The sequence below is a fragment of the Crocodylus siamensis genome, chromosome 2 (genome assembly GCF_052110815.1).
Source record: "Crocodylus siamensis isolate JL-2025a chromosome 2, ASM5211081v1, whole genome shotgun sequence".
Taxonomy (NCBI): Eukaryota; Metazoa; Chordata; order Crocodylia; family Crocodylidae; genus Crocodylus; species Crocodylus siamensis.
The window spans coordinates 79,025,698-79,051,468 of NC_143396.1; the positions used below are offsets into that span (position 1 = coordinate 79,025,698).

The following is a 25,771-nucleotide window of genomic DNA, read 5'->3' on the forward strand; positions in this document are numbered from 1 at the left end:
TTTAAAGGTTCTATTTTTCAGCAAGTAAGTAACTTTTTGGCACCCATACCTGGAGTTCATTACCCTAAGCTAATGCATTTTGTACTAAATCATTATTCCTGGTATTAATGAGAATTCAAAAAAGATGACAAAAGATCAATATTAAAATTAATTTCAAAGGTGATCACTAAGAAATAGATCTTATATTTTCAGATGGAAATCTGAAATTACTGCAGAGCTAAGGAGAGAATTAATGTAGAGTCTGACCTTGCAAGGTAATAAATGCCTTCAACTCCCATAGAATTGGGAATGGAAAGCACTCACCATCTTGCAGGCGTCTCTCATCACATTCCAGGATTAATTACCTAAGTTATCTGAGAGCAAATTTACTAATTGATTAATGAACAGCATCTCTAGAGGATCTCTCTTGTGATTTTATTTCCTGGAATAAAAAATTATAAAACAGTGTTGCTAGCATACACATTTTCTATATTGCTTTTCATAGTGTCGAGTAGGCAACAATCTAACTATGGCATAATTCTACCAAAATGTTAAGGACACTAACTTAAATTCCTAAATTCCAGCATGTTACGGGCTTGTCATTTCAGAATGTATTTTCAGTCTCTTCTGTTTTAGTGTTTTTCCAGTCCATAAGGAATTATAGATTTACATTTTTCATAATTCTGTCTTTTCTACTATCTTAGCCTTCACATCTTTTATTGAATGCAGTTGTAGGCTATCCAGCTACAAATATACCAAGCCAGCTCCTAACCAGGCCTCTATAAATAACACATACACATCCATTACATATGTGGTCTGAAAAAGGTGCCCTAAAAAAAAAGCAAACGTTTAATTTGTATTTTGAATCACTCACATCTTAATATCCAGAAGGTTCCTCTATCTGGGAAGAACAGTAGTAGAATTTAGACGGATCTAGATAGATTGGAAACCTAGCTTACAGGCAACAGAATGAACCTCAATGCAGACAAATACTAGGTACTACACCTAGAGAAGAATAATCAAAAGCACAAATAAAGAATAGGAGATAACTGGCTGGGTGGCAGCATTGCTGAGAAGGATCTAACAGGTTTAATGGATCACAGAATCAACAATGAATCAGCAACACAATGTAATTGTAAAAAAAGTGAACATGGTTTTGGACTGCATATCAATGATACTGTCACTCTACTTGGCACTCCTTCAGTCTTCATGTTCTAAAAGTCCATTGCCTATAGCCAGCCTCCTGGAGCTCAGGCACAATGCAGAAAGAATAACCTGAATTTGTGTTTGGTGGCAAAAGTTCAGAGTCATTTATTGTCTCTGAAGACAAAACACTAGTAGGTCTGCATAGCAATCCCCCCAACTCAGCAAAACTGCCTAGAAACAATAGTAAGTGACCTGGTATGGGCAGTCTATGCTCCCCTAAGTAACTATGAGAGGGCAAGTCTCACAACCCCCATATTTATAGCACATATGCACCCCCCACCACACCCCATCCCTGTGCCAATTCTTATTTCTATTTGTTGAGATGTCCCTCTAACTTGTCAACTTAGGATACCTGTAGCTCACCCCCCTGCCAACTCTGAGTATCTCCAGCTCATTCCTTGCTGAGTCCAGGCCTCTCTAGCTCACTCCCTACTGAATTTGTGTATCTCCAAGCTTACCCCTTACTGAGCATGGCTCTCTTATTACCTCTGCCTGACTAGAAAGCTCCTACTTCTTACTTCTCAAGTTGCTCAGCTACTCTTTAGTTCTGTTCTCCTTGAATCAGCATTTTTTGCTAACTGCTTCTTTTAATTATCAGATCATTCAGTGATCTGTGAAGCCTGCTACTCCCAAGATTCTTTGCAGTGCCCCAGCTTAACTATAACTTAGCATAACTACAACCTAGTATAACCCAGACTGCTACAATCAGAATAACTAGGTTGTCTTCCCTGTTACTTCCTCTCAATTTATAATATTCTTATTGTTTAAAAGAATAGAGCAGAGCATTTCAAATATCATCTACACATTTTCTTAAATATGGTGCTATCTTGCTAAAGATTTCCTTTCCATATTAAGTGACTATACACAGTCAAATAACAAAGTTCCTCTGCTCATGATAATTTTCCTTTTTAAAAAGTGGTATTTTGTGTACAGGCAACCCCTGCTTAGCACTCTTAATTGGTTCCTGGAAAACCGAGCATTAAGCAAAACTGAAAGTATTTGACGACCCAAGATGGTGACCGCAAGTGTTTTTAATTACCCAAGATGGCAACTGTGAGCACTATAGCAAAACTTGCTGAGCGCTAAATGAAATCAGGTACCAATCTTAAATGAGTGTTATAGCAAAATAGCGCTAAGTGAAACAGCATTAAGCAGGGGTTGCCTATAATAACTTTATAAAAATGAGCTTTACATGGAAAAGCCTGAAAGCATGAGTTCTTTAAAACTAGGTAGTGCACTCTTCAAAACTTCCTGCTTTTTCAGAGCCTTTTCATAAATACATTGAAAAAAAATGTACTAGCTTAACTTGTGTACACATTGCCTTCAAACATCCATCTCAAGACTAAGAATGCAAATTCTCAATTTAGACAGTTTTCAAGAACTTGTTTCCCCTGTCTCTGAAATGCAGCAATTTCTGAGACGAATATATGAGTCATCTCACAGCATACATTGTAGCAAATCATTGTAGCACCAGTGGTTACTACATAACCAGTGGTTTGTGAATACTGCACATGATTGATAATCAGTTCCATTTAAAATCAAAGTAAGCCTGGCCACCTATTAAAGCACAAATCACATTTTCCTGGATTTCTATTGGAAGCTTTTCCTATGTCTGCTACTAAACATGGCTTAACTCTGGTCTATAAGATCTGGTGAGATCAGCAGCCTGGTTTAACTGGGCTATTTATAAAAACCCATAAGGAAAATGAACAGTGTTAAGACAAGTGGATTTGGCTCAATACAATAGGTACCTCTGCAATGCTGGATCAACTTCATTACCACAACCTGTCCTGGCCCTTTCTCACACGTGTTGACTGCTCAATGCAGGTCAAGAAACTTTGGGCACCTATATACATGCCAGACATCTGCTCCTACACATGCTAATTAGAATGGATCAGAGAAGACTCATTTAATTGATTAATTGAGTCTGCTGGAATGTGCTAATTAACATGCTCCAGCAGCCTCCCTTTTAATTAAAGCGCCTCCCCCTCCCACTGCAGAGCACATGTAAAGATGTCCCCTTTGCTACCAGGTTTCAGTATTTGCAAAAAAACGACAGTTTCTTCATGGGTTTTTGAAGGAATGGAGGATCCCTTGTATTTTTCTGCTGTGGTGTGACAATAAATAAGGACAAGCATTAAGTGGGGGCCAGAGGGGGCTGCATTTATGTATTTTCTAGGGTTAATTAAAAGCACCAATTCAGACCTCTGAGTGCCTGTGCAATTCTACAAAACACCAAACAACTGAATGTTCAAAAAAAATATCTCCCCATTCACACTTACTGCATATATTCCATTAGGCCCAGTCCACTAGGAAAAGGTAAGGAAAACTGAAAGGCAAGACTGGAAGTGAAAACAATAAAATAAAACATCCAGACAATCACAATGGGCCTTGGACTATGTACCAATATCAACAACCATCCCTGAAAATACCTTACCTATATCTCTTTTCATTTAACTCTGCACTTAAACAAATGTCAGTGTTAACTTCTGTATACTCCCAACTTCAGAAAAATATCAACCTGCTTAACATTGACTTCACAGTCTAATTTTAGGTTACCAACTATTAAAAATGTGACCTTAATCTATACTCTTTAATTGCTTTTGAAATGATGCCAACAGTGAGGGTGACTATCTTTTGTAGGGTTGAGTCCTGACTATTCAAACATACTCTAACACTGGAGTCTCATTCACACAAAAAAATTCTCTCTCTAACAAAAGGCTCACCTTGCTAGAATCATTTTGCTTCATCACTGAAAACATCATATGTGAATGTAGAGTTTGGTACTGGATAAGCTGAAGAAAAAAGCTGCATTTTATTGATTTTACAGGTACACTTATATATTTTAAAATTATACCTGTACAAATATCCTACAGAAAATATATTATTAATATAGAAACAATATCCTCATCTTGTTACATTTCATTTGCTTGCTCATTTGAGGATAAACCTATGTTTTTAAAACTTCTTCATAATATAAGTTTCAAAAGCAGGTCTAATTTTGTCTGAGAAGACCTTGTATTCTGAAAGCATTACCTGATTAATAATTTACAATTCTAAGATGTATTTGGGTAAAGTCTGCAGTATAGCAATGATTTGGAAGAGAGTCCGTGTGAGAAAAACTATAATCACTGTACATTTACACATGACCAAACCTGGGAAAAAATGTAAAAGTCACTAGTATAATAACAGATTATTAGTTCTTGGTGTCTACCTGCTGAAGTAGAGTTTCTACTGAAGACCCGGCAGCTGCTCTCATCTTTTCCTCTGCCACGTTCCTGTTGGTAAGTTTTATCATTAAATGCAACAAAGTCTAGAGTGATCCAAATCCTGACATACCCTCCTTGGCATCATCATTGGTCTAGGGCTGTCAGAGGATACACCCATGACTGCTCTATTTAATAGCTCACAATGGACCTGTCTTCCATGATTTTGCCTAATCCCTTTTTGAACCTGCTTCTACAATTTCCTGTAGTAACAGATCCCACAAGATAACTATGTAATGTGTTAAAAAAAGTACTTCACTTTGTCGTTGTTTTTAAATTGTGTTTTATTGCAGTTTCCTTTATAAATTAATCTTTATTCAACAGGATGCACAGCAAATCCAAAAGTGGCCCACTTATAAAGCTGACCCATTGTTGAAAATCTCCATTATTAACATTGTTTGCGGTAGTTGCTGCTTGCTTACTCAGATTTTCACCTGAGGGCCTGTAGTGAAGCCTTTTTCCTTATTCCTACCTTTTTGCCCAAATTAACTTTGCTTTCTCCAGCCTCTTCCCTATTAGTTGCATCAGACTGTCCATTTTTCAACTACAGTAAGTTCCTATTTCCTTTCACTACCTTTTGCACATCTTCCTGTCTCAGTCACTTTGAATTTCTTTTTTTCTGAGCAGTTCTTTAACGGTTTTCTTCCTTTCCAAAGAAGTATTATGAGAAAATGCCTCAGGGCTTACGTATATGGGTCTTCAGGAACAAGTCCATATAAATTCACATCTGCACTGTTGTTCTTCTACATTAGCTAAGTTGGCATTAAGGGGTTTGGGGCTTTCTTTTACAGAGTTGCCTCCACAGCAGATTCTATGTCATCCCCTGCAGAAACTCTCACAGTCTAGCAGGATCTAGACTAAGTCAGTAAAAGATGTGCACTGGGCAGCAATCGCCAAAGGGCTCCTACGCTCAGCTGTTTGTGAGGCAACTCATGCAAATTTGCATTAATAAAAGTACCTTTTCACTTTACCAATGAAAGCAAACTAAAGGTTCCTTTATACCACTTATACAAGCTGCACTAGATCAGGAGGTCTAGGTGCATTTGCATCCTATAGAAGAGGTGGCAATCAGTCTCCAAGCATTCTGTTCTCCAAGGATGCAGGACAAAATCCCCGTTTAGAAGAAACTTAACTTGAGACAAGATCCAGCTAAGAAAATTTTTTTCCAAACCTCTTCACAAAGTAATAAACCTGTCAGAGAAACACAACACCTATACCAACAGAGTAGAAATAGTTTAAAGAAGCTAGTCATTACATTATTAACATTTATTACAGTAGAGAGTCAATTACCCAAACTAATGGGAAAAACAGTTTATAAAATTGAATTGTTTTTGATGACCTGCTCTAAACAAGCAATTGTATATATAATATATACATTATTTTAAATTTTATTTCACTCTTTTTCTCGATCAATAAAACACCTATGTTAAGTTGCTATTGCTCTCACTTGTCCTACAAATTATACAGGCCCGTCCTATATTAACAGTTAAAATAACAGGTATTTGGAAAACTGGTTCTCTCCTGCATACAGGACACTTATAGCTAAGGTATTCAGTAACAGGCTTTTTTCTTCTTTAAATTTGCATCTGCTATCAAACAACCAAAATGCAAAAGTTGAGTGTACTTAGAAAATACATCAGATTCTTAGCGAAGAGTGAATGTTTCCCTTCCATTTCCTTTACTACACTAATTACAGAATAGAGAACAAGGTTGCTGCTTCTCTCATCACATGGACTACTCCCGATTTCTTTCTGTAGTAAGTGCCTCAAGACAAGGAAATCCAGAAAGACTTACACGTGAGTACAACATATATCCCTGCTTCCTAACAGATGTAATTCATATGCCATTGACTTCCTTTCCATTGTCAGCAAGACCCACTCAAATGCTGGAAGTAATATTTAAAAGTTTTGAGGGTATTAGTGTTAGGGTATCATTTGGGACACTTTTATGGTTTTGATATGATGCAGTTATCTAATAAGTAACATTTTCTTCTCAAATGTTGTATAAGTTCACATTCCAGCCAATTAAGTTCATGACAAGAAATGAAAACTCATTATTTTGCGACTTTCTATCCATCGTAAGAGTCATCTGCAGCTGCCTGATATAAGGTGTTTTGTGGGTAATGTCTTTAAATTTCCAAAACGTGGCTGATTGTTAAACACCAGATAAACAAATAATTGGAAGCTATTGCATTGTTACATGTTGAGTACAGATAAGTAATAAGAACGGGGGGAAAGTATTTTTATGCCATACAAATAAGAATTATTAATTAATAAATTAACACTTGTTTAACAAATTGTTGGGGTATGTTGAGAGCCAAGGAAGTTAAAGAGCATGCAAGTCCAAAGAGGTGCCTGCAGCTCAGTTTAAGAAGTTTGTGATTTATTATTCTGAACAGAGAATACCTTTAATTATTGACTTGCCAACCACCACTGCCATTTAACTAGGCCACACCATGTTACTTGGGACAGCAATAAACCCAAAACTTCTCATTTGTCAAGTTAACCATTACACAGAATTGTCCTCTATAACCTTAAAAAAGTAATGGTTGTCTTTCTAAGAAAGGAACAGAAGCAGAGTCTAAACAACAAAGCCACTTCCAGATATGGAGAACTTTAAATCCAGTTCCAAATGTCAAGAGATGCAGACAGCAATGACAATTTCTGCGTGATCTGGCCCCTGGAAGTGCTCTACAGCCAAGACCAAAGACAAGTACACAACTGCAGAGTACCTTAAAAGGGCCCTATCCGACAACAATCTGAACCCTCATTACCTGAGGGTTCAGATGAAGGTGCTTGAAAGTGGAGCCGTCATTAACTTGTGTCTATGCATGCCAGGAGCAGGGCTCAGCTGATGTAGCCCAGCACAATCTCAGCTGTTTTCAGAGTGGGGGTGGGGAGCAGAGGGAGTTCATTCTGGGGGTTGCCCAATGCCCAGTCAGAGCTGGAGGGTGAGGCAGGTGGATTGGAGTCTCCCTCCTCCTCCCCCCCAATGTGGGGGGCTCCAATCTACCTTCACCAATTCCTGCATGGCTGGGAAAACGCTAAAACGGACCTCTCTCCCTTGCCTTCTACCTCTCCCATTCTGGGACAGACAAGGAAAGAGGGGGTGTGGAGCTAGGGGAAGAGGCTACAGAAACACAGCCTCTCTCCCTAGATTGGCTCTAAGTAGGAACTCGATCCCCAAACCTCCTGATCCAACAGGTAATATTTGTTGGGTTGGGAGAATTAGTCTAACTCAGACCCGGGAGCTGAACTTCTGTCTGCGCTTAAGGCCTCGCTTATCTTTAGTGATTTATAGCTAATGTTTTGTGTACATTCAAGTCACGGTTGACAGTTTACCAAAACTATTGTATTAGCATTTTTACAACTGCTCACAAAAGCACCCCATTCTCAAAAACTGGCAAACTCTCTTTAAAGGACAAATACTGAGTTATCAGGCAAAAAAGAACAACACTAAAACAAAGCATGTGGATCCAGGATTTATTTTCATATTTGCTTCTATTAGTGTGTTCCTGATAACTGTGGCAAAAAAAATACAGTGTTTATTTTATTTCATGTGGAAAAGCCTGCTGATTTCTTCCTTATACTCACTATAGATGATGTGGCAAAGAAAATTCCTTCAGCAATCATGCTGTCAGGGGACATGCCAAATCCCAACTCTTTCCCATTTAAAACAGCAAGTTTTACAATTGATGATGGAACCACTATTGAAATTGGGGAGGACTTAATGAAGAGAGCCCTGCAGTACTCAGAGACATCAGGGTAATTATCAGAAGCCATATGACACTTTTTCTGTTCTTTCTAAATTAATTTAACATCAAGGTCCAAGATGGATGAAAATAAGCCAATTGTTTTAATAATTCTTTACTTTCAGAAGCTTGAGTGCTTATATTTTAGTTGTGTAAAACATAAAATAAACTAGTTTTTTGCTCAAATATTCATTACTCAACAAGTAAAACAGAACTATATGGAAGCCAGCTGTATGGAAACTATCGAAGCTTATTTATTTAATGTAACTGATTGACTAAAGCTAAATTTCTGTCTTATATTTCAACGTTTCATAGTTTCATACTTCATAGGGTCAGAAGGGACCTGAGCAGATTTCATAGATTTCATAGACATTAGGGCTGGAAGGGACCTCAGGAGATCATCGAGTCCAGCCCCCTGCCCAAAGGGCAGGAAGTCAGCTGGGGTCACAGGATCCCAGCAAGATAAGCATCCAATTTACTCTTGAAGGTGTTCAATGTAGGTGCTTGAACCACCTCCACTGGCAGACTGTTCCAGACCTTGGGGGCTTGGACAGTAAAGAAATTCTTCCTTATGTCCAGCCTGAAACGGTCTTGCAGGAGTTTGTGACCGTTCGACCTAGTCATCCCTTGGGGTGCTCTGGTGAACAAACGTTCCCCCAGATCCTGGTGGTCACCCAATAAACTTATAGGTGGCCATCAGATCACCCCTGAGCCTACGCTTTTCCAGGCTAAAGAGTCCCATGTCTCTCAGCCTATCATCATAAGATCTGTTTTCCTGACCTCTGATCATGCGCGTGGCTCTCCTCTGGACTCTCTCAAGCCTCTCCACATCCTTTTTGAATTGTGGAGCCCAAAACTGGATGCAGTACTCCAGCTGCGGCCTCACCAAGGCCGAGTACAAGGGGAGAATGACGTCCCGGGATTTGTTCGAGACGCATCTATGGATGCAAGCCAGCATTTTGGTCACTTTATTAGCCGCAGCATTGCATTGCAGGCTCATGTTCATCTTGTGGTCAATTCTTCTGTAGTGCTATCCAACATAGCACTGCCGAGCCTATAAGGATGCTGCAGGTTTTTCCTCCCAAGGTGGAGAACCTTGCATTTTTTGGTGTTAAACACCATCAGGTTCTCGTCCGCCCATTTGCTGAGCTTGTCCAGGTCAGCCTGGATCACCCGCCTATCTTCTGGCATGGATGCTTTGCCCCAAAGTTTGGTGTCATCGGCGAACTTGGCCAGTCCACTCCTGACTTCAATGTCCACATCATTAATGAAGATGTTGAACAGGATGGGTCCAAGGACAGAGCCTTGAGGGACCCCACTGGTCACAGGGCACCACGATGAGTGACTGCCATCAATTACAACCCTCTGGGTCCGATCACGGAGCCAATTTCCCAGCCAGTGGATCGTGGTGGAGCCAAGGCCACAACTGGCCAGTTTGGCCAAGAGGTGATCATGGGATACCAGATCAAAAGCTTTTTTGAAGTCAAGATATATGACATCAGTCTCTTCTCCCTCGTCCAGGTGATAGGTCACCTGGTCATAGAAGGAAATGAGATTGGTCAAACAAGACCTACCCGCAACAAACCCGTGCTGGCTATTCCTTAGGATGTTAGCCTGAGCCAGTCCCTCAAGGATGGCCCCTTAATAAACTTTTCTAAGATCTTCCCCAAGATAGAAGTCAGGCTAATGGGCCTGTAGTTAGCCGGATCCACTCTCCTCCCTTTCTTGAAGATCGGCACCACATTGGCCTTCTTCCAGTCTTCGGGCACTACACCAGAGCGCCAGGAGTTTTCAAAGACCCATGCCAGGGGCTGGGCTATGACTCTTGCCAGCTCCTTGAGTACCCTGGGGTGCAGATTGTCAGGGCCGGCTGACTTGAAGGTATCATCAAGTCCGAACACCTGCCATGGCAGGAAAGAGTACTGGGGTCAAATGACCCCAGCAAGGTGATTGTCAAGCCTTGTCTTAAAGACCCCCAGGGTAGGAGCCAGCACCACTTCCCTTGGAAGTTGGTTCCAGATCCTAGCCGCCCTGACCGTGAAGTAGCGCCTCCTGATGTCTAATCTGAATTTACCCTCTGCCAGCTTGTGACCATTATTTCTAGTCACTCCTGGTAGTGCTCAAGGGAACAGGGACTCCCCCCAGTGCCTGCTGGTCCCCTCTGACTAGTCTGTAACAGGCCACTAGATCCCCCCTCAGCCTTCTCTTGTGGGGGCTGAACAGGTTCAGGTCCCTGAGACTCTCCTCATAGGGCCTGCCCTGCTGCCCCCTGATCATGTGAGTGGCCCTCCTCTGGACCCTCTCCATGCTGTCCACATCCCTCTTGAAGTGCGATGCCCAGAACTGGATGCAGTACTCCAGCTGTGGCCTGACCAGTGCCACATAGAGGGGGAGGATCACCTCCTTGGACCTGCTTGAGATGCATCTGGGGATGCATGACAAGGTACAGTTGGCCTTCCTGACTGCATCCCCACACTGCCTGCCCATATTCATCTTGGCATCAGTGATGACTCCAAGATCCTTTTCTGCCAATTCTGAATTGACAAAATGCTTCTATTGGCCTTATGACTGATCTGCTTCAGTTTCTGCCTCCAGACATACATCTGTGATATTCCAGATAGTTTACCAGTGCTTGACATCAACAACTTACCCGAGTTAAATATGAGGCAAACCCTAACTTCTGCATGCAGTCACATTTAGGCCAATGCTGGGGCTATTTATATAAACTAGAACTAATCACTTCAGTAATAGTTTTCAGCACCAATCTTTATCCAGTGATGTTAGGACTTGGGCTACAGTCCTTTGTAATATAAACAACAATCACAAACAAGGTCTTCTATGTTGGAACTGCCTGAAAATACTACAGTGTAATCAACTCAGTCATTTATGAAGTGCTAAGGACACAAATGGAAAATAAAAGAATGACATTTGTATTTCAGAATTCCCGAGCTGTTGTCCTGGCTAAAGGATTTACAGAAGAGTCTTCATAATCCTCCCACAGCCAACTACAGTCCAGATCAGGGACAGATGGAGATATGTGTCACCACTGGCAGCCAGGAAGGCTTGTGTAAAGTGAGACTAAAAGCAAAATCAAGCAATGCCACAGCCATGCTACAGAAACCACACAGATATTATAGCTACAACATTTAGTACTACATTATATTATAGTATTATGTATAATATTATTTTGCATTATGCTATATATAATACATTATATGCTATAGTATATACTATAATATATAATTATTTTAGTGCATGTGACATATTATAGTATATAATATATAGTAGTATAGTATAAGTATAGTATAGTATATAATGTATCATACATACTAATATATGATATATAGTATATTGCATATGAACACTGCATAGATTGTATTATACCTGTTATTATATTATTATACGCAGTTATTATATTATGGTATTATTACAGCTAGAGTGTTTTCATTTTATGGCTACAAGGTTTAGTTTTGTTATAATTCTATTTACTCCACTGTGGCCACATCTATACGTGCCCCTATGGTGCCATTGTTACTGCGCCATCATTTAGTACTTCCTTTTGGCACAGTAACACCCCAAACTGTCCACACAGCTCATAGTTATTTTTAACTGCTATTTCAGCATAGTGACGTGATGTGCTGAGGGAGCACATCACTACAGCAATGTAGCTGTGGCATTATGGTTTTTGCCCGCCAACACTGTCACTGTAGCGCATTGCTACAATGATGTAGCATCACGTGTAGACGTGCCTTGCAAGTAATGTGATTTTTCTCTAATCCAGAAACGCTAATGAATACAGATCTATCTACCTACTACTTGTAGTAGATTAAATAGAAAGGGTGTTCAATCTGTTACATCTGTTTTTAATGCTATAAACACTTTAAGGTTTCAGTTTAGAGGCCATAATGGTAAATTCCATTTGAAAAACAGATACACGCGTATCTTTTATAGAATGAAGAGTTGTACATTCAGGATGAAATCTTCACCCTACTTAATTCAAATACAAAACTCCTACTAGCACAAGAATGAAATTTTATTTCGTCATATTACTAGCCGGATTAAAATAATACATTTTCTGCACAAGTCATCAGTGGGTGTGTCTATATATGTATTAATGTGCTTTTCCTAATGCACATTAAATTTACTACCTCCAATATGAGGTGCTAAAGTAACGCACATTAGGCTGCTCTAATGTGTAGGAAATCAAGTGCATACGTTTTAGGTGATGCTTAAGGCGCAGTAGCCTATTCTACTAAACATTAGCATATTAGCATTTTTTTTACATGCTGCTTTAATGTGCAGTAGAATAGGCTACTATGCATTAAAGCACACATGTAGATGCACCCAGTGAGGACTATTTGCTGGAGTAAGATGAGTAAGACAAGCAAGACAGACAAGACAGGGTTTCTGTTGTTTGGCTAGTTTTTATTCTGAGGTTATTCTCCATGATAAGCATTACGGAAAACACTGAACTGTAATCCATATAAATAGTCCGGTCAGATTGTGTAGCAGTGCATAGAATGTAACAGAGAGGAAGTTAGTGTGTGAAAGAAAGCATTCTGGTTTGCAGGTGTTCGATATGCTCGTCAACCCAGGAGATAACGTCCTTTTAGATGACCCCAATTACACTGGGACTCTGGCAGCTGTGAGAATGGTTTATGTATGAAAAGCAAGGCACATTCCCCCTGCCCCAAAAATACCCAGCAGGGAGGGGGAGACAGCAGGGAAGAGGGCAGGAAGGGGAAAAGGATAGGAAAGGGTGGTTTTCCAGTGGCAGGGCCCCTCCCCAGCCACTGCGGCCATGCCAACTCCTCCCCCACTGCCACCACCACCCAGCACCAGCACAACAGCCAGCAGAAAGGGAGAAGGGGAGGCGACGGGGAGTGAGAGAGGAAAGGGGGAGGGGAGATGTAGCGTGGGGCTGGAGGCAAAGCAGGCAACACAGGGCACTGGGTGTTGACGGCTGCCAGGTGCAAGCCTCCCTCCCCCCAGTTCCTGGGAGCCAGCGGAAATGCGGGGCACTTGAGTAAGAGCCAGCAGTATTCGATACCTTGACTTTCATTGCTCCTCCTCTACCAGCTATTCCAAATTCAGGCAGAGGTAGCACTTATCTGTTGCACATTTTTTTCACCTTTTTTGAAAACTTAACAACGACCTCAGCAAAGCTGAGACAGAATAATACCCCAAATAATTGGAGTGTGACAATCAGATGTGCTGAGATGCTACTACAAAAGAACTGCTGTGAGAGTTAGAACCAGGTGCCTTCTACAGAGGACCGGAGGTGGGCCAGGAGCTGTGCTGTGCAGCAGCTCTGGGGGAGGGCACAGCACCCAACATTCACCTGATCCCCATAGAGCACCCCTCCCACTGCTGCCACCCCCACGAGAGGGGGCACGGGGCTCCTGGCCTGAGCTGGCCCAGCCCAGGCACGTGCATGGCCGCAGGGACACAGCTGGGCAGCAGCTCCCACTCAGGCATGGCAACGGGGGGGAAGATGCCACAGTGTGATGGAGAGTGGGGGGAGGGGGAAGTCCTGGGAGGAGAAGGGATATGGCTGGTGTGTGTGTGTGTGTGTACGCTTGCACATGCACATGTCTGTCCCTGCGTGTGGGTGCATGTGTGCTCTTGTGTGCCTCTGTGTGTGCATCTGCATCTGTGTGTACGTCAGGGCATCTGTATGCATCTGCTTCTGTGTGTGCATGTCTGTGTGTGTGTGTGTGTGTGTGTGTGTGTGTGTGTGTGTGTGCATGCGTCCATCTCTGTTCATGGCAAGGAGAGTACGTTTGTGTTTGTGTGTTCATGTGCAGAGTGAGTGAGTAGAGTGTGTGCCCATTTGTGTGTCTGCATGCATGTCTGTGTGTGCGTGTGTCTGTGTTCACAGCAGGAGGGAATGTGTTCATGTGCAGCGTGAGTATGCACCCGTCTGCGTATGTGCGTGTCTATGTGTGCGTGCATGGGTGACTAGTGCTGCCTTAGTCGGGGGGGCACATGCCCCCCCTACGACCAAACCTGCTGACCAGGGAACAGGTTCCCCCTGCAACTGATCACTGCAGCTGTTTCTGGGAGTGGCTGAGGCCACTTCTGGAAACAGCTGCAGTGATTGGCCGGTACTTGTAAGGGGGCATCAGCACTCCTGCCTGCCCCCCTGCCCGTTGCCTAAGTGGCAAGTGCAGCCAGACAAGGGGTGTTCCCCCTATACATTGCCACTGTGTGCGTACATGTGTTGTCTGTGTTCATGGCAGAAGGAGAGTGTGTTTGTCTCTGTGTGTCCATGTGCAGAGAAGGAGTGAATAGAGTGTACTTCTATCTGTGTGTATACATGCATGTGTTAGTGCATGTGGGCGTGTGTGCATGTGTCTGTGTTCATGGCAGGGAGAGGGCGTTTGTGTCTGTATCCATGTGTAGAGCGAGTGAGTAGAGTGCGCGCCTGTCTGCGTGTGCACGTGCGTGTCTGTGTGTGTGCATGTGTCAGTGCATGTGCATGCACTTGTGCACATGCATGTGTCTGTTCATGGCAGGAGGGAGAATGTGGTTGTGTCTGTCTCCATGTGCAGAGAGTGAGTAGACTGCACGCCCATCACCGCATGTGCGTGTGTGTGTGTGTGTGTCTGTCTGTATGCATGCATGTGTCAGTGCATGTGCATGCGTGAGTGTGTGTGCATGTGCCTGTGTTCCTGGCAGGGAGAGTATGTTTGCATCTGTGTGTCCATGTGTACAGAGTGAGAGTAGTGTGTGCCCATCTGAGTGCACGCTTGTGTGTATGCACCTGTGTGTATATGTTTGACCATAGCGAGATGCGGGGGGCAGGGAGCAGGGACAAAAGGCAGGCATGTGTCCCCCACCCCCAACCTGGCATGGTCCTCCCAGCCTCCCCCTCCAGCACCAGGAGGGGAAGGGGCCCTACCTCCCCCCCACCCACAACCCACCCCCCGTTGTCTCCAATTTTGTGTTTGCCCAGGGCCCCAGTACGCATTAATCCACCTCTGGGCACGGGGCTGGATGTGGAGCAAGAGAGAGGGGGCACAGGCCCAGATGCAGAGCAGCAGGTGGGGTTTGCATAACTCGCTCAAGATAAATTCTGACAGGGATTATGTCAATTCTCAATTGAGATGCATGAAATTTTCAGGGTTCTCTGCAGTTATGTTCTAAACCTAAATATTTTACTGTTTGTTTGTTTTTTAAATTTACTTTTAATATTGTTTAAAATCATTCCAGTTCCCCTATTGTCTGTTTCAGACTGAATATATAGGGAAACAAGTTTTAACTACTTTGCTTAAATAAGTGTTGAACTTCTGTGTTATTTCTGAATTGCTGATTGTCTGAGCAGACTTTATGACAGATCTGTCTCCTTTTTATCAACAGCTGAAAGCATTGGGCGCCAATATTGTCAGGGTACCCAGTGATAAATATGGTATTATTCCAAAAGCCTTGAAAGACATTCTTTTCAAGTGGAGACCAGAAAATGGAAAAAAACCCAAGTTCCTTTACATTATTCCAAATGGCAGCAATCCTGCTGGAATCTCACTGAGCACTGATCGCAAAAAAGAGATATACCAGGTATTTAGCAGCACAGAATACTTTATCAGAAATAATTTAGAAAATATAAAATAATATTTAAGTATAGTGAATAATAATGTTTTCTGAAGATAAAATGTTGATTCTGTTAGAAAAAAAAACAAAAACACCCCTATATTGGGTCTCTTGTCACTGCTGGCTTCTTATATGATTCTTTTTATAGTCCAGAGGTGTAATATGTAAAATGACTGCTACAGTATTTACCCTGTTCTGTTGCTTACAGTTGCACTATTTCTTCTCAGCCCATGTGCTAAAATACCATTAAAATAATTACTGAAAATAATTGCTTGCCAGTTTTCGAGAAATGATCTTTTTCAATTTTTCTTTAGCTAGCAAGAGAGTATGATTTCCTTATAATAGAAGATGATCCGTATTATTTTCTTCAGTTTGTAAAGGTAAATATTCACTTCTGGTTATTGGTGTCAGTGTTACATATACTCTTTAACAGGCAGAAATAAACTTGGATCTGTCCTCATTTAAACAAAAATATTTAGATTATTTCTGAAACCAGTGTTGAGCATGTTGGAACATTCTTACATTTAAATATATCTTGGCAGATAGAAAGCTTCCTAGGCTGTCATGACTGTACAATTATATTATCTCTTCAGAGTTCAAACAGAGATCAAAGATGATCAAAGCCATTAAGTATATACAGATATGAATGAAACATGTCCTGTCAAGGGATGAAGGCCCCAGATGACACACACACCTTAATCTTTCATTAGCATGGCATAAAATGTGGGCAGATGCCTACATGGACATATAAAAAATTCTAATACTTGTATTCTATATCATGTTAGAATATATAGGAATGCAGTTGCAACACAAATGTAAAAAACCCTGGCATACATCTGGTTATTAGAACTGCTTAAGTGTGTACATCCAAATTTTTATTTGTAAAGTAAATATGTAGCAGATATGTGTGTGTATACAAATGGATGCTGATTCACCTCACAATGCCATAGCAGTTCCCATGGTTAACAAATATTTAGTCTGATTTGTCTTGTGTCTCTAGAGGGGGTGCATCTACATGAGACACTTACTGTGGAGTTGCCCAATTAGCTCCACAGTAAACAATTTCTGTCTTCACATGCAGAGCTATTTGGCCAGAGTAAACTAATTAACTCAGCTGTAAGTTAGTACTGCCCAACGCAAGTACTATCCTATGGCAGTTATTTACTCCACTACAATGCACATGTAGGTGCTGACCAGGGCTGGCTGGGACATGAAAGTGCTACAGTGCGGGGCTGCCTGCCAGCCAGCCCTATCCTGGAGCACCCCCATGCCCCAGCCGGCCCCTCTGCAGCAAGTTGAGCCAGGGAGAAGCACCTCTGAGCTAGCAGCTCACTCCCTGGGCCCCTTGCGAGCCAGGGTTATGCTAGCCAAGCTCAATATGTTGCATTCCTAGGTGCACATGTAAATGCTGCACTAAATGACTGCACAGTAACAAGCATTACTGCACAGTCCCGACACCACACAGTTATGTTTAGACTCTACGGTACAGTAGCAGTGAGCTACTGCACATTGCTACTGCACTGTAGTGTCTCGTGTAAATGTACCCAGTGTTGAGAAGAATGGCTAACATATATTTATTTATGCTCATGTCCTGCCACCTTGTGGAGAACCTATGCCACTGCAGACACTAGCTTGGTACACTGCCTACTCTTTCTAAATCACATTAAACCCATCCCAGAAGAGTGAGACCCTGGCATACACTGAACTTATGTCATGATTACCAGTTAATCACTTCTTGAGTTGTTACCTGGCCACATATCAATGCAATTAATGGCATGATAAAACAAGGAAAAAGCTATATAATTATTACACTAAAAATTTGTAACAATTGTGTGGCTGGCTCCTATCATACCAGTAATTGAATGTACGTCCCGGCTGGGACTCCTAGCTGCAGGGTGCACCCTTGAAGCTAGGAGCCTGGATCAGCTGATGGCTCTCAGCTTCAGGGGCACATGTCACACCCCAGAGTCTGGGAGCCTGAATCAGCTGCTGGGGATCCCAGCCACAAGAACTTGCTGTTTACCTGCGTAGGGAGAGCCTGGGTTGGTGAACCCAGGCTCCCCCTGTACTGGCAATATGGCATGATAAAATATGATGCTTGATCCTACAACCACATCTCCTGTCATGTACGTGTGGCATGTCAGTCAGCATGATTTTGGGGATCAGGCATTAGATCCCAACATGCCTGTACTTACACATCTGTCAGAAACCAAAGGGAAAAAAGTACTCAGTCCCACAAAGCCAACCATAACCCACTGCATAGCAACTTGTCTTGTTGACAGAAGTGAATGAGTGATGTTCTGTTTTCTTAGTGCCATAATAAGCTATATTTTACATGTGCAGACTAAGGCACCAACATTTCTCTCAATGGATGTTGATGGCCGAGTGATCAGGTCCGACTCTTTTTCGAAAATTATTTCTGCCGGGTAAGTCTGGATTCAAAATAATCCATTTTGGTTGCATCTACATGAGACATTTACTGCGGAGTTGACTAATTAGCTCTGCAGTAAAACGTTACTGTCTACATGCATGGTGCTATTAGAATGGAGTAAACTAATTAACTCTGCTGAGAATAGTACTGCTAGACACAATCACTACCCTACGGCAAAATGATTTACTCTGTTGCAATGCACATTTAGATGCTGATGGGGTTGGCTGAGGCATCCAAATGTTTCAGCCTAGGGACTGCCTGCCAACTAGCCCCACACTAGAGCACCCTCATGCCCCAGCCAGTCCCTCGCAGTACATTGAGCCGGGTCAGAGTGGCCATGGACTCGCAGCCTAACCCCTAGGACCCCCTGCCAGTAGGGGCTGCTCCACTCTGGCTCAACATGCTGTGGTCCCAAAGGCACATGAAAACATAGTGACTGGGAGCAATAAACTCCAGCATAAATTGTGCCAAAGTTTATTCAGCTACATTAATTTCATGTGGAGATACACCCACTATTATTACTAAAGTCTAAAATATTTTCTAGAGATTCATAATGCCCTGGTTAAAAACAGGCCCTTTTACATTTATTGCTGACACTAAAATATTGCACTCTGTAAAACATACTTTTGGTTCTGTCACAAAGGGTATGAACAGAAGCACACATTGTAAGAAGAGCGAAGAGACTTACCATGGTATTTCTGAAACCAATGTAACTGTTTCCTCTGTCTGCTCCAAACTAACAGCAAGTGAAGTTATTTCCCCAGATTTCTACAAGGTTATAATATTACATTTTAGCTTCACTTACAGAAGGTTAGGAGACAAAACAGTTAAACTGGATTCAGCTGATGTCTACTCTTAAGACTTAAGTCCCCTCTCTCCCATTTACAGCAGCATAATTGTACTTCTTTTCATACCCAAAGTTCAGGTACAGAACAAAAGTACACTAAAGCTGAGGTTCGCAACCATCAGGCCGCAAAGGGTTGGCTGCTGGGTCGCACACAAGCTGTAACCAGCTCCTGGTGGTAGCGGCTCAGCCCTCGCTCACTGGCTCCTCAGACGCGCTTGTCAAGTGCGTGCTGGCCCCCACCACATTCCCCACTCATCCCTGCCTGGCCCTATGGGCCCTCACTCCCACCTGGCTCTGCTGCCGGTCCACAGTAAAAAAAAGGTTGGGAACCACTGCACTACAATGTACCTGCCTAGCACACTATTATTTAGATTTTGTTTACTAAGAACACCTATAAGGGAACTTTTTTCTTGGGGGGTATGTACAAACATTCAGGGAAGTTAGGGGAAGTTAAAAATGGCCACCCAATCCAAGGTAAATTGGGATGGGGAAGGTAGTAGAGGTAATCATTCAAGCAGTGTGATACCATCAACTGACTGCCAGGGTCATTCACAATCTAGGAGGGAAAACAAGATCTATGGGGGAAATGGGGAAGATGGGGGGGCAAGTGGGGTCCACAGGGAGTGATTAGGGGCAAGAGGGGTCTGCAGGGGAGGGTTGATGGGGACTGGGAGGGTTTGGAGGAATCAGGGAGGCAAGTGGGGTTCACAGGGGGCTTAGAAGACTTGGGGTAGGCTAGCAAGGTCCACAGGGGAGGCTGGTGGGGTCTGGGAGGGTTTGGTGGGATCAGGGTTGCTAGCAGATCAATGGGAGGGGGACCTTGAGGGAATCAGAGGGCTCTCTCCCTGGGACCAGAGGCTACTTTTAGCCCCCTGACTCCCCCAACCCCTGATGAACACCACCCCTTCCAGCAAGCTTACCACCCCATCCTGTCTGCCCCACCACCACCCTGACTTACTTTGATTGGCTCCCAGCACCAGAAGCAGCTTACAGGATGGAGGGGCTGGCTGGTCCATGAGAGGTGCTGTCTCTCTGGGGTGGGGCAAGGGGCTGAGGGGCTAAAAATAGCCCGATGTCAGTGGGGCAGGTAGGAAAAGTGCAGCCTTGTGCTGTGGCCACCAGCTAGGCTTTCCCAGCCCCAGAGCTGCACTCTGAGCAGCACAGAAGTTCAATTAGATAAGTCTTGCCAGGCCTGAACTAAGTTAGACTCCCTTGGAGGTACAGTTAACTTTGAGTTAACTTCTAACTACAGTTTGATCGGCCATTTTTAGACCGATCTAAACTTTCTGAACTTATGTACAGTTCACATTTAGATCCCTAGTTAGGTCAATCTAAGTGTAATGCCCACACCTGGGCAAATTAGGGGTGTAGACAGAAGTGCAGATTCCAACTGTAACTCAGAACGATTTTTGCAAAGCCTTCTGAATTACAACGTTACCTCTGACCAAACAGAAGTTCACTGGTCATGGCTATAGATTGTTTTCTGGGGCCAGATGGGGCAAAATTGTCACTTCTGTCTGCACCCTAAATTAGATTGGGTGGCCATTTTTAACATAATTTAACCTCCCTAAAAGTTTGTACCTAGCTTTGCAGTGGCAATGCAAAAGCCTGTGGAGCAGCTTTGAAAGTGATTTCAGAAGTTTTCCTTTAGTGCTACTTTTACCCTTCTTTTTCTATTCAAATTCCTTGTGACAGTAAGACGATTCTTTGGGTGAATCTGATATCTTTTATTAGACCAACTTAAACAGTTGGAAAACAATTTTTAAGCAAGCTTTTGGGTTCAAAAACCCTTCGTCAGGCTAAGGAAGTTTCTGCAGTAGGTATGTGCTCTTCCTGGATGGAATAAAAAGTAAAGAAGCCAGAGGCTGGGCTAGTATGCATGCAAGACAGGCAGTCAGTGAAAATGTAGATTGAGGAGTCAATGGGTGAGAGACAGGCTGGGTTGCGGGGGAAGGGGGAGGGGAGAGAAGGGGGATGAATAGTGGAGAGGTAGCTGGGGAGTCAGATGTCAGGCAGGCTATAATGTGTCATAAATCCAATCTCTATATTTAGTCCATGATTTTTAGTATCCAGGAGGTTGTTGAAGTGGAGTTCATAGGCTCGTCTCTGGGGAATGTTTTGTAATAGTAAAGCACTTTTTCCTTCTTTTATCAGCTGCAAATGGTTTGCAGTGAGCATCCCATTACTGATTAAATGCCACAAAAATCCACTGCTCAGAGATTCCATTGGAATCTCCCACAGAACAGAAGGGGGTTTTCTTATCAATTAATCTATGCATATTTCAAGTAGACCTCATCCTAATCCATTAATTTGTATTATTCTATTCTAGTTGCAGTCATGTGACACAGTGTCTTTTGTATTAAATTTAACCATGTGCATTTCATGAGTATATGAAACCAAGGCAGAGCTGCTTTCCACAATACATATGGAGCAAAAGGCACAATTTGATTCATGCAAAAGCAATGTATCCCAGAATTACTGAGCCATCAGATTTCACAGTGAAAAATACTAATCAAAGAAAACAATAATGAAGAAACCCTATGACAAACATTGGTGGTTTATAAATATTTGAATTAATGCTTTTTCTTTTCATCTAGGTTAAGATTAGGCTTTTTGACGGGCCCCAAGCCTCTTATTGACAGAATTGTTCTACATATGCAAGTTTCAACAATACACACCAGCACTTTCACACAGGCAAGTGATTTGGACCTTTTACAAACTAACGGTTTGATCCTGCCTTGGAAACAGCTGGGTAGCCCAATACTGTCCAGAAACATGCAAATAAGCCTGCTCAGTATGCTTTTCTAGAACCTGCACATTTACAATCTGGGTATCATGCTCTGTTTAGTATATTGGGCATTATGTAGACAGTTTTGAACATAGAGTAGGTAAACACGAGGCACAGGATTGTATAGAATCACTGCAAGAACTCTCAGAGAAGTCTGAAGGTTTTCAAGACTGAGCTCTGCATCCTTGGACATTTTCAAAACCTGACTAGACAAAGCTTTAGCTGGGATGATCTAGTTGGGAATGATCCTAGCAGGGCGTTGGACTAAATGACCTCCTGAGCTCCCTTCCAACCCTAATTTTCTATGACTCTGTGATTCAGGCTATGGTATTAACTTCCATCTCTCAGATCCTAGGATTGGCACTTCTTCACAAATGGGGGCAAAAGGGCTTGCTGGAGCATACAGACAGGTAATACTTTACTGTAGACTTTGTTTCTTTTCATTTTGAACCTGAACTGTCCACAAGCTTTCCTATGTTACCACGCACCTCAAACAAGTCACTTGACCACCTATGTAGCAGTTACCTGATACATAAAAAGGGATACTATTGGTCACTATACTTTTGAAGTCCATGGGGAAAATGCTCTTTAAGAGACAAGGTTTGAAGTTAATAAATTCTGTATTTACTTCCCCAAACTATATTATATCTCAGTGAATGACTGAGACCGATCCGCAAAAGGAAGGAAATTCAGAATTTTATCTGACTAACCCTTAATACCTTTTCCTGATACATTGCACCTTTCTTTCCAAGAGTCACTTTTTAAGCAAAAAAATGTTGCTAGCAGAAGACAATACTGTGCTCTTTTGGGTCTGCTCTAATTCCAGCTGAAGGAAAGAATTACACTGGTTTCAATGCATCTGGGATGTGCTCCTGTAACAGAAAGCTGTTCTCTTATACCAAAGCTATATTACTACAGGCTGGTGCTCTGTTTACTGTAAATATATCTGCCATAGTTATTTTTTCACTGTAGAAAATCCATTTTTTAAAACATCTCTCTCTCTATGGTTTTCATATTACCTTTATGCCATTCCATTTCTCACCCTATTTTTCCACTGAGCTGTTTCTCTCTCTAATATCAGTCTCTGCCCTACATACAATGGGTAATAAATAATGCCCAAGTCAAAGTTTCAAACCAAATGACTGAGAGGCTGCAGAGGTAGGCATTACAAGTTCTCCATCCCATTTTGGTTAGTTTATTTGTATTTTTTCCCAAAAAACCTACATTAAAAATTGAAAAGGAAAAATGACACTGCTAAGTTGACTTATCAAGAGTAGCACTTAACATTGATTTCCAATGAAACAGTGACAGGGCATGACGTATAGAATAGTATTTAATGATAACTGTGCGACTGACTCATACCCCACTGGTCTTTAAAATTACTTGCATTGATTTTTTGCTTCCAGAGTGGTGGAATTCTACAGGGCCCAGCGAAATACAATGCTTGCTGCAGCAGACAAATGGTTAAAAGGTCAGTGAATCAATATGCACCCATAAGCCTCTACTTAAATGGTGCTCCTAGATATGCAGATAGCCAAAGGACAGTACAGATTAAGGGACTAAATATTATTATGGTTTCAGAGAGGTTTTTTTCCCCTCAAAAAGCCTCTCTGCATGTGGAAGCTGAATCACTTTATACGTGAAAAGCTGCATGGATAAGGTTAATCTCAAGAAACTTTTTTGTGTGCTCTGAACCGGTTTAATTTGTCTTGCATCAGATTAGCTCATCCCAAATAGATAACAAGGATGAGGAGGAAACTGTTTATAAGAAAATTCTTCCGGAACAAAAGTGTGATATATGCATGATAACTTGTATGATTTGGCCTGCTTTTTTAGCCATTCACTCACCTTTCATAACTAGTCATACTCCTGGTTTCAGCTTGTGCTACTTAAAGAGGTACCCTCTTTCTGACAGATGCCAAGTTGAGGAAGGAGTTTGACAGGTGAACAAAAAAAGAGTGTGCCAAAGCCTCCAAATTAAGGGGAGGTTCCCCTCCAGAGACATGCCCACATTTGCATGCAGCAATAAGCAATATGACTGTAAAGATTATCTTTTGCATATGTGCAAAGTGCCTTTTTCTAAGATGAACATCAGGCATAGTTATGCTGCACACACCAGGCAATACAATGAGGTATAGAGGACTGTATCAAATTCCCAGGGATAGCAAAAGAAAAGAAAGCTTGATAACTGGTAAATTAAGACCTATCAAAAGGGAGGAAGGTAATTATAACTTGTAGTGTGTAGAAAGCATGGGCGACTGGTGCACTTGCCTCCCCCCGACTGGACAGTCAGCAACTGGGGGCAGTCCCTCACGGCCAATCCTGCCAACTGAGGGAGGAAAGGAGTCCCCCTGCGGTGACCAATCCTGCCGACCCACAACTGGCAGCAACGGACCACTGGCACTTGCAGGTGTGCCGCTAACAATTCCGGGTCAATGGGATCAGCCACAGGGTGAACACCTCTCCTGGTGCACTTCCCAGCCAGTGCTCTCAGGGGGGCACCAGCGCTCTCACCTTCCCTGCCACCCAGGAAAGCTGGCTGACAGGGGGTGCACTAGTGCTCTCAGGGGGTGCATGTGCACCACCTACACATCGTCACTACGAAGAATTTCAGGAATCAGCTAGATTATGGTGTGTCATAAAATCAACACTGATCCTAGTGTCCAAACAGCTTAGGAATTTTTGTCCCCAAACTCACCTTTTAAAGGTGTTTGTTGCCTTGGGCATGAGAACAGCAAGGTAAGAAAGGGAGTTGTGGCTCTGTGAAAAGATGTGCTCCTACTAGTGTATGTGTGTTTTTGTCCTTTATGTTATTTTTTGTGAGAGTCCATTCTGGAGTGTAGGTTGTGTTGAGTTTCACTCACGCAGTTACCATAAGGGTATTTGGTGCATTGAATATTTCACATTTTGAGAAAGGTATTATAGGATTTATGGAGCCTGATGGATTTCTTGCAGTAGCAGTGGAGATGTGTCAACAGGTTAATCATCTATCGTTAAGGCAAGGTTGTGTCCCTTTTGATGTCTGTTGAACAGTGGGAAGTTTGTTTCTGATGATGAGTTGGGCAAATACTTTAAGCACTGCTTCTGGCAATCCAAGAACAGGGAACAGTCTAATAGGACCCTAAGACTGTGAATGACCCTGGAAGTCAGTTGATGACTGTATATTGGCAAATTCTCAGATATGTCTTCCTTTCCAACAAAGCCATCTTTTGTGGACAGAACATACCACATAAACTGCATAGCTTTTTTTTATCCAAATTCCCATCTGTGACATACACGTGATGAGCATGGCCACCAGTCCATTTGATCCAGTCAGAATGAGACAAATGAATGTCATCAGATTACTAACAGCTAGAAGCTCACAATACCTCAGTCTCCTGTAGTAACTATTCACATGCATAGGACAAGAGAGGTTTCTTCATCTTATTAGTTATTTTGGTATATGCTGCTTATTTGATATTTAGCACGTGTGAACAAGTACATCTGAAGCCTAATGTCACTAGGGACCAGTTGGTTTCACTTTCAGGCTACTGATGGTTCTGTGCACCAGAATTAACAGCTTCAGTTTCACTTTCATCGTAAGTAGCAAAATTAAGTTAACCAATCGCTGTGCTGTTATAACTGAACTAGTCATTGGTGAATCCATCATCACCTTCAGGGACCAGCTGAATCTAAACTCTTACCACCAAAGCTAACCACTCCCATTAACTTGTATCTGAATTCTTTTTCATTAATGTATTCAGTGTTTTCTTTTCCTTTCAAGAAAAGTCTCATCTTTCTGGTACTATCAAGAACTTAGATCTATGCAAAATCCAGTCCCATTTGAGCTGCGCACAGTCTGATCCCAACAAAAGGCACGGAACAGTAATTGCTTGAAAGCTGAGCTTTTCATTGTAAATCAGTGCCATAAAAG

At 42.3% G+C, this 25,771-nt stretch overlaps 1 protein-coding gene and 1 long non-coding RNA gene across 3 annotated transcripts in view; one reads left to right on the plus strand and one right to left on the minus strand.

Annotated features, from left to right (window-relative positions):
- Positions 1 to 4,534, minus strand: part of LOC149870426 (uncharacterized) — a 64,129-nt gene extending 59,595 nt beyond the window's left edge. The window contains exon 1 of the long non-coding RNA XR_016440748.1: positions 4,400 to 4,534. This is a non-coding gene — a long non-coding RNA (uncharacterized LOC149870426). The remainder of the gene's footprint in view (positions 1 to 4,399) is intronic.
- LOC149870428 (kynurenine/alpha-aminoadipate aminotransferase, mitochondrial-like) overlaps positions 4,298 to 25,771 on the plus strand; it is a 32,994-nt gene continuing 11,520 nt past the window's right edge. The window contains exons 1-11 of one of the 2 annotated variants that reach the window (XM_090036198.1): positions 4,298 to 4,469; positions 6,148 to 6,247; positions 8,050 to 8,215; positions 11,142 to 11,274; positions 12,773 to 12,847; positions 15,565 to 15,759; positions 16,107 to 16,172; positions 18,136 to 18,218; positions 21,668 to 21,764; positions 22,207 to 22,268; positions 23,265 to 23,329. In XM_090036198.1, coding sequence (XP_089892324.1) covers positions 6,181 to 6,247; positions 8,050 to 8,215; positions 11,142 to 11,274; positions 12,773 to 12,847; positions 15,565 to 15,759; positions 16,107 to 16,172; positions 18,136 to 18,218; positions 21,668 to 21,764; positions 22,207 to 22,268; positions 23,265 to 23,329 — 1,009 coding nt within the window. In that variant the 5' untranslated portion in view covers positions 4,298 to 4,469; positions 6,148 to 6,180. The remainder of the gene's footprint in view (positions 4,470 to 6,147; positions 6,248 to 8,049; positions 8,216 to 11,141; positions 11,275 to 12,772; positions 12,848 to 15,564; positions 15,760 to 16,106; positions 16,173 to 18,135; positions 18,219 to 21,667; positions 21,765 to 22,206; positions 22,269 to 23,264; positions 23,330 to 25,771) is intronic. The other variant, XM_090036199.1, reaches the window with a different exon arrangement.